At 39.2% G+C, this 9,886-nt stretch overlaps 1 protein-coding gene across 1 annotated transcript; it reads left to right on the forward strand.

Moving 5' to 3' along the window:
* Window positions 1-209: 209 nt before the first annotated feature.
* On the forward strand, window positions 210-1,702 carry LOC140232235 (N-acetyllactosaminide beta-1,6-N-acetylglucosaminyl-transferase-like). Its single transcript, XM_072312369.1, has one exon. It carries the CDS (start codon window positions 210-212, stop codon window positions 1,635-1,637), a length of 1,428 nt encoding a protein of 475 aa, XP_072168470.1. The 3' UTR covers window positions 1,638-1,702.
* The last annotated feature ends 8,184 nt before the right edge of the window (window positions 1,703-9,886 follow it).

The raw sequence follows: 9,886 nt of genomic DNA on the forward strand, positions 1-9,886 counted from the left end.
CTTTATGGTCGCTGGGTAGTTTTCTAGGGGTATTCAGAAATTCTCACTACAGAAATATATTAATCGTTAATAAATTTATTTACTTCAATTTCTTTTACAGACGGGTCATTGTTGTAGTTGTCGTGGCGTGGTTGGTTCAAGAAACCGACAAGATGACGTCAGATGAGCACAGAAGCTGAAGTACACGTGCTTGAGATCACACTCCAATCATGTCGCGGGTGTGTTCAAAAAGGTTCTTGTGCTGGAGGTCTCCCGCCTTCAAAAGGAGCTGCAGTCGCAAGAATGGCTTTCTCCTCGCTGTCTGTGGCGCTGCACTTTACGCGCTGTTCTCATCCAGGTCACCGCAGGTAGGAACGAGTCAGTGGCTATATCCCCAGAGAGGGGTCAACATAAGTCCCACCCTTCTCACAAGAACATCTTCTGTGGCGAACGACTCGCTGACAGGGAACGGTACTTTGCGAGCTAATGGACACATGGTTCAGCGTCAGGTGAATTCGAGTGGTAGCGTGACAGGCAATGAGACAAAACTGTCAATAATTGCACCCATGACGTACCATAAGCATTTTGATGTCAACTGTGAGGGGATCATAAAAGGAGATCATCGGGCCATACAATCAGCGGCTGTGCGCCTGAAGACATCTCCATACCATATCCCAGACAACCAAGCGGTGAAAGAGTGGACCAGGGACTGTGACCTCTACCGGAGTGCGCGAAAGTTCCCAGCGTCACCCTTGAGTCCAGAAGAAGCCGATTTTCCCATCGCATACATAATCGTTACGCACACAGACTTGTCGCAGACAGAGCGCCTTCTCCGTGCAGTGTATCAACCCCAGAACATATACTGCATCCACCCGGACAAGAAATCACCACTCCCATTTCAGAACGCCGTCCGCTCCTTGGCAGCTTGTTTCCCCAACGTTTTCATAGTTTCCAATCCCGTCGGAGTGAACTACGCGCACTCCACTCGTCTTCAAGCCGACATCAACTGCATGGCAGACCTTCTAGAGCGAAAAGAATCGTGGAAGTACGTCATTAATCTCTGCGGGCAAGACTTTCCGCTGAAGACAAACCTCGAAATTGTCCGCAAGTTGAAAGAACTCCGAGGGCGAAACGACATACCCGGTATTATCGCCCCAAAATGGTTCGACCACCGGACACGTGTCCATCACGAGTTTCGACGGGACATGATGGTGAAGCTTCCGGACGTGGAAAAGCCACCGCCACCACAAAACTTCACCTTCTACTTCGGCAACGCCTACTACGCCGCCACCAGGGGATTTGTCCAGTACGTCATTCACAACAAAACGGCGATCGAGCTGCTACAATACAGCGAGGATGCCTTTAGTCCGGACGAGCACTACTGGGTAACCCTCCATCGGATTCCGGGCGTTCCCGGTGGTGTTGTAGGATCGTCGTGGGAGAGCATCGTCCGTTTCGTCAAGTGGAAAGGCACGCCAAAGTTTCCGGAGTGCGTCGGAAAATACGTGAGAAATATCTGTATTTTCGGGGCTGGATATGTTCACCACCTCGCCTCGCAACCATACTTGTTCGCCAATAAGTTCCACATGTCCTACGATCCAATCGCTATGCAGTGTATGGAGAAGTTGTTGGAGAACCGCTCGAAGCATCCCTCCTGAGACACGCAGAACGTTTTATCTTTTAAGACGTTAGTAGATCCAGTGTCTTAATTCAACAAGGCATATAGGACGTTTGCAATATCTCAGAGTGGATAATTTTAATCCTGAGGAGGCTTTATTTATCTCGAGGCCATGTGCTTTATTTTGCCTTTTGTATTACTTTGTCTTTGTGTATCACATGCTTATTTGGATTCTCAAGTTGTCTCATAATAGGGAGCTTTAGATTTGCGGCGCGGACGTTTGAGACGACGCTTGAGCTGGACGTTCTCCTCTTCCCTGCATGCGTAGCTTTAGATTAAAGTTTAGATTTTTTTTATTACGCCGAGACGCAACCTGTGAAAAATAAAATGCCCCCCCCCCCCCGCCATATGATAGATGCATGAAGTAGCTCTGTACGTCGTGGCCTATGAGCGGACGTAAAAATAGCACAGAACGCGTAGTAAAAACTCAGACGACGCGAGCTATACATAGATTGACTTTGATATGCGATTCTGCGCATGCTCAGAACAGGTTTTTATTTTCCCCTCTGAACGTCCCCCTCGCGAAAATCTAAGCTCCCTGATATAGTTCAAATCAAAAGCTTGCAGCCACATCCTTTAGCTGAATCCCGCGATATGTATCGTCACGCTATATTGTGACTCTTGTAATCTATCCTACCTGCGAGTAAATCACTGTAAATCTAATTAAATAGCAAATAAAGATTACTTCTCTCCAGAAGTGCATTGCGACACAGACACACACACAATAGCAGGTGGTGTGGTGTATGTTATATTATATATATATGTGTATTTATATAAAATGTAAATATGAGAAAATCGATATTTTTTTTTTAATTCTCTCATTGAATGCTATTTTGAAATGAGATATTGTATGAATAAGTGAGAAATTTCCTGCCATTAGTATCGGGATATATGTGCATGTGATCCAGAGAGATTATAAAAACTTTTTGATGTAATCATGTATGGGTTATTCATTACATGTATTCGTAGTTGGTGTTAACGTTACCGAGGGGACTGTTAAGCCGTTCTCCTCAGCGTGAACTGGACATTATAGGTAGCGGGACGTAGCTCTGATTGTGACATTTGCTTAGTTTTTACAAGGCCAGTTGTTAAAAAGTGCAATTCAACGCCACGTTAATATATCTATCTATCTATCTAGTAATCTATCTATCTATCTATCTATCTATCTATCTATCTATCTATCTCTCTATCTATTAATCTATCTATATATCTATACATGTATATCTATTAATCTATCTATCTACTGTATATATCTATCTATCTATCTATCTATCTATCTATCTATCTATCTATCTACATATCTATCTATCTATCTATCTATCTATCTATCTATCTATCAGTCTGTCTATCTATCTATCTACATCTATCAATTATCCACAAATCGGCAGTGATATTCCGTTCAGTTCACATGATATCCAGCAGACGTTCTTTTCAACTTGACTTTGAAAGGGAAACGGACCCAGAATTCAAGATGGCGCCATTGCAGGAACGCATTTGCCGACGGTTCTGAACTTCAGAATGTTTTTAAAACCGATTTGTGTAAGGTATTTCGAAAAGGGTTGAAACAGTTTGTCTTTTGATTCGGACGTTGTTCCTACATAGTTGGTTCCAACTTCCGTAGTAAATATCACTACATGTTACGGATCCTTGCTTGCTAGCTGGCTGGGGAAACTTGCGAGTAAATATCTTGAATTTGACTGACAAGTACAAGCTTTTCATCCTCGATCTTCGTAATGAAGAAGGTGACGATCGTTTCGCCTTCCAACGGCACTCTCTCGCATCCCCGGTCTGTGTATTTTTACCAACAACAATAAAAACAACAAACGAACATAATTTGAAAAACTCATCAATATTTGACACTTTTTTTGCACATTTTCATGAAATCTTCAATAATTCAAATGTTCTCACTATTGTAGTGTATCATTCACATATTTATTCAGAGGCTAAGGGATGACGTCATCAACTCACAATTTGCACTTTTGTTTGTGTGCAGAACTATCAAAGTCTTGATTGATAAGTGTTAATGCAAGTACAATTCATCATTGCAAGTTTATTGAAACACAAAAGATTTGACGCGAGTTTGGATTTTTTTTTTTCTTTTACATTTTTGAATTAAGTGAAGGTATTTGTTAGGGTCAGTTGAGGGAGACATGTGACCTCGATATTTCATTTCATTTTATTTATTTATTATTCATTTTATGTTATTATTATTATTATTTATTTTTTTTTTGCATTTGTGGTTATTACTTCTTATAGTGATAACGTGAAACTTAATGAAGTTTAACACTCCATGAATTTGTAGTTTCATGTTTGACTTCAAGGAAAACTCTACTACACTAATGTACAGCATTTATCATGACCAACATGAATATGTGTGAAATAGGCTCATGGCAAATTCCATATTGGATTTAAGTTCCTGAAGTGAAGAAATTATCAATATTTTTTTTTTTTTGGGGGGGGGGGGGGGGGAAGGATCGGGGTCCAATTTATACATTCTCATGAATACAGTGTATATTGTAATATAATGTCATATGAATGCTAAAATTAACCAGTACCTGTTTAGCAATTGATTTTATCGCGATTATCCATTTAAATTTGAAATAGCAGTTCTCCATCTTGCAGGATTTGCTCGTTTCAAGTCAAAAGGAGTATGTCTCTTTGTCACATTGCAATATACAAATGTTACATGTACAAGGGTGAGTGACTGCTACTAAGTTTATGTTGTTGTTTTGTATGTTTTATTTTGTTTGTTTTCTGCCACCTCTTCAGCAGTAAGAGTTTTCATTTTCAAGACGTGTACTATATAAGCTGTTATTTTAAAGGGTTTAATTTTTGTGATTTCATAAATCACAGTTGAACAACGAATTTAATAACATGCAAAAGTGTCGCCATGCACCAGCAAGGCGTCACTTCTTGAAAACAACATCTCATATAAAAGTCTGTGACCTCATTCGTAAAAATATCTGTATGTGAAAATAACAGCTTATACAACAGTAATAGATGTATTTTCAATCCCAGTACTTACAATGCCTTAACATCACACTGAATAAAAAGACCTTTTCATATACATGTAATAGAGTGTTATGTTTCATACATGTATCTTTATTTCAGCCTTTCACCCATCATGTTTAGTACATTCCATGATATAGAATCCTGGTAAAACAATTTTCAATCTTTTAATAAAACCGTCTATGTGTACATGTATATCAATTAATTTTCTGCAGATACATTGTACATACATCGATACATACAGTACTTGTAAATACATCAATCTGTGAGCTTTTAACACCACAGTAGTTTAAAAACTACCCATACTCTCTGTTTGTGTTCGAATACATTGGTCAGTGTGGCACATAATACAAACTGGAGCAGCTATAGTGTGATGAATGCTGAAAAGGCAGCTTTGAGAAAATGGGTCGATATGTGATCTGTATCTTAGCCAATAAAACTGGCCTAATGCTGGCTTTACCCACCATCTGACAGTGCGTACTACGCACTTTGATTTATCAAGTCAAATGACAAGATGTCTTTCCTTATTCACTGTGTTTCCAAACTTGAAATACCAAGTGAACCCTCTTAAATTGAACAGAACATTTATCTAAAAACATGGAGAAATGTTTGAATTTCAGAGCCATGATTCCTTTCCCTGTAATATAAAATACATTCTATATAGCAACAGAAAATTTCTGTTTGTTACCTGTTCTGAAAAAAAAGGTGCTGTTTAAAGCATATTCTTTCATTCTAATTTCATGATAACATTTACAAACTGATTATCTAACGGTACAAAGCAAGGTGTACATAACATTTCCGCATAGCTCATACATCTCAATACTCTATTCATTGTTTGGCAGTTAATACAACAACAACAACAAAATTCACACCTTTCGTATACCATTGCATTGCTATCATTTCTTTTGAGTTCATATGAAACAATGTATAAAAGGGTATTTTGACAAAATACAAACCCTATTCATGGAATGCAAAACGTAGAAGATACATTCCTTATTCCTTACTCCATGTCACACTGTCAGGATTTACACCACTGATTATTCTACCATCTCAAACCCTGGCCTAAACTTGTATAATATCAATGAGTGGTAAAGCATTTTGAAGAAGAGACACAATATGTGTAATTCAATGAAGAGTGATAAGATATTACAGAAGGCAAAGAAAAAAATACAAAATATAAACAGACATTTAAGGAATAAAAATACATTGAAGGAAATTCTTGACATAAATATTCAAATACTAGTATGCTAGATCAGCAAGAAATTGCAAATTTGTCTGCACTTGAGTGTGTTACCACAGGGTGAGAGAGAGAGAACAACAACAACAACAACAAATGTATCATATTTTGTGCCTCACAAGAAAAGCCTGTAATATTAGTTTTCACATCAGGCCTCCGGTGTTCCAAATTCATGTCTTTTTAAGTTCATGAAAAAAAAAAAGATTTCTTTCAATGTTATTTTATTCTTTTAAGGCAGTCTGAATCTTAGTTTATATAGCTTCCTAAGCCACCATAGATAATACTGTAATTTGCTTATTTTGAACCCTACATACATGTGGAGACAGATCCCTCAAACTCATACTTTTATAACATATCTTGTGAAAGGGAGTACCCCAGAGGGTAGCATTAAGGAGGTTCCAGACCTTGACTTTCAACTGGCTATGAAAGTCAATAACGGTCTGTTTTCTCAGGATGAATAAAAGAATTCCACAGGTGCATTTGTGCCTTTGATGACCGGGTTTTGAATGCCTCCATCTTTCTGACCAATCTGAAGATGCTTTTTGAAATCTGACACAATGTTGAGTACATTCTGCTTTAATGATACACTGTACCATAAAACAATAGTCGATTTCGTCCAGAACTAAGTACAGTTGAACCTCTCTTATCCGGCCTCCCTTTATCCGGATCCCTCTATTATACGGACGCAATCTCGCCGTGATTTTTGTTTTAATAATTACGGGAGGAAAGGGGGATTCCTAACTCCTTGAGAACTCCTACACAAACACACATGAATTACATATTACTTCGAACATGATTAACATACATTACATCAAATTTCCTTCCAAATTGCTTACCTTCAGACATTTTAACATCTCCAAACATCCCCAAATGTAACAACGAAAGGTTGCAGTATACACATTACTACATGTGGTACTACAATTCGCTACATCAGTACATGTGTATGTATATGTACGTGAAAAAGCATTGAGTCTCCCGTATCCGGCCAAATCCCTTATCCGGATGAGCCCCGGTCCCGACTTGTCCGGATACGAGAGGTTCAACTGTATGTGCAAAAGAATAAATCAGAGCTGTTTGTTGTGAAAGTGATCAAAACTATACCCTCCTGGAAATCATGGCAGCATCAAACATAGGTTCAAATGAAATATAAAGACCTACATGTACAAGACTCGCTCTATAAGACTCACTCTCTTAAACCTCCTTGCAGTGGCAGATCCAGGCAGGGGTGCACTGGGCGTGCTCCCCCCCCCCCTTTTTTGTGTGTGTGTGTTAAAAGAAATAGAAAGATCAAAAATGGGGGGTGGGGTGGGTGCACCCCCTCTAATTTTGTAAAGGCCCCTCCCTTTTACAGATTTCCTGGATCCGCCCCTGTCCTTGGTAGCCCTCCCAGTACTCAAATAGGCTCACATTTTTGTAGCCTTTGCTGTTCTCTCCAATTCATTTACATACACTTCAATATCTATCCGTCATCCCAGAATATACACATCATTTTGCTCTTGACAAGGGTTGAAACATTGAAGATTGCAGCATCTTAAAAAACAAAACAAAAAAGCATGCCTAGTACTCCTGAGCACTGTGGCCAGTTAAATATTGTACAAATGCAACCGTGTGTCAGTATTTTTCTTACAAATGAATGAAAGCCCTTACTGCCACACGACATTTCAGGCAGGAAAAGAAAAACCACTGCACTGGCATTGAAAGTCCTAATCCTGGCAATACGAACTTCTGGGTCCCGTTTCGTAAAAGTTGTTATCAGTACGTAACAACTGCCACATTTCTATGACAAATTTGCTCTCAGCCAATCAGATGCAAGGATTTCAGTAGCTTACAACAACTATTGTAACTTGTTATTAATAACATGTTTTATGAAACGGGGCCCTGTACATCTTTCTTTTCTGTCTCACATGTGAGACAAGACAGTTATAATGGCAGACATTCCTGTGTCGTATTATCAACAAGAGGGTTGACACACTTCCACAAATCGAATAAATGAAAGAAATAAGCAATTATATACTTCCAATGAGTTTTCACAACATGATTTTATGTCACATACATGTAACCTTTTGAATGTATAGAATCTCTGTACATACTGGCTCCTGGTTGATAAATTTCCAACCAAATCATTGGAATGCAAAGCCTCTATTGGCAGGAATTATACAATATAAACAGGTGTTGGTAATACGAGGTACAACAAGCGAGTTTCCAAGAAGTGCCATCAAACCATTACAAGTTTGGGAAGTTTCATAAATTGCAGTACTGGTGCACAAAATTTCACAATTGATTGCAAATGACGGCGGCAACAGAAATCGCCGAGCATTTCATGATGTGCTGCTGATATTCACCAAGGTGCATTCAACATTCTTTTCTTTCCTTCAAACTGTGCAACAGGGCCATGAACAAAGCTACAGACAGCTTGTCAAGGCACCACTACAGAGTTTAAATCTGCATTTGCCTCACGTAGTGAGACCACATTACAGAGAAAACATGTGTACATGTCACACCTAAAAACACATGGTACACCTAAAAACAGACTTCAGTCCTAACCTGCAGTGACTTCCAGAATGGCCGCATAAATGAGTGAGTGAGGGTGACTTTATACATACAGTTCGACCTCGATTATCCGGCCATGTCAGGACTGGCGCTCATCCGGATAAGCGAATTGGCCAGATATGGGAGACAAAATGTTAATGTATATAGCTGCCTTCCAAGCTGCCGTCCCAGTGCACTGGCAGCTAGGCAGGTAGCGTACCCCGCAACGGTGGTGTAATCTATGCTAGCCTGCGCAAAATTGTAGTCCCTTCTTCACAAAACTAAAGTATATTTTTATGTGAAAATCATACATGTTTTACCTCATTAGATATTGAGAAACCTATCATGCACATCTTATGAAATTAGTGAAATAGATCCATGAAAAGATGTTAAAGTCACTGTTTTTTCTCAATTTTTGTATGAAAAAAAAAAAGTCCTTCACTGCGTGAACGCGTCCGGATAATAGAGATTTCCGGATAAAAGGAGGCCGGATAATCGAGGTCGACCTGTACATACATTTCAACCCTTTGACTCACACTTACTCATGTCAAAAGCAGATAAACAAAACACACACACAGACACTGACACACACTCAAATATTTCAAGTAAATACACTTCCTCTCATAATATGATTCCAAGAAATTTTCCCTAGTGTACCAACCTACGCACATACCCTGCACCACCTTGAAAAGCCACATTTCTCCTTGGCATGCTCTGTTCATCAACAGACATGTTTTCTCAACTGATTGGCGCAGATGTATTGAAACTAACTGACAATGAACAGAGATAACTACTGTATACAATACGTCATATATTCAGTGAGTCTAATTTTTTGCAAATCGGGACTTCTCGACGATTTCGCGAGTGGTTAAATGCACAATTGTAAAGCACAGTACTGAACGGAGAAATGTATGCATGCACGTCACATTCACGCTGGGATCAGAGTTAACATCTTTGTGTGTTCATAAATTCGCAAAGAGTGCATGACTCACGAAATTTGCAAAAATAAAAACATCACAGAATATCCAGCGTGTACAGTAATCTCTTGAATTCCTCCTGAGTCACTGTGGCCTTTAAGTTGGACTGAGGCACACTGTTGCACATTGTGTAGGCTGGCTAACATACAATTACAGTGCACTCCAGTTATAACAAACATGGTTATAACGAAATCCCGGTTCCAACGAAATGAAAATTCAGGCTGTAACATTACTGACTTTTTGTTTTTTTATTGTTTAATTGTTTGGTTATGATGAAATTTCGATATAACGAAAAAAAGACTGCCGGTCCAGAGGACTTCATTATAATGGGAGTCCACTGTACATTGACTTTGGAGGAATCAAACTGAATGCTTATGAAAAGCATGGTGAGATATAGCTACACTATGTGCCTGGGTGCATAAAGGTTTCACATGGCAAGCTACTCGTGACATCTTTTATCATTGGTCTCCATGGATT

The sequence above is a fragment of the Diadema setosum genome, chromosome 8, assembly GCF_964275005.1.
Source record: "Diadema setosum chromosome 8, eeDiaSeto1, whole genome shotgun sequence".
NCBI lineage: Eukaryota > Metazoa > Echinodermata > Echinoidea > Diadematoida > Diadematidae > Diadema > Diadema setosum.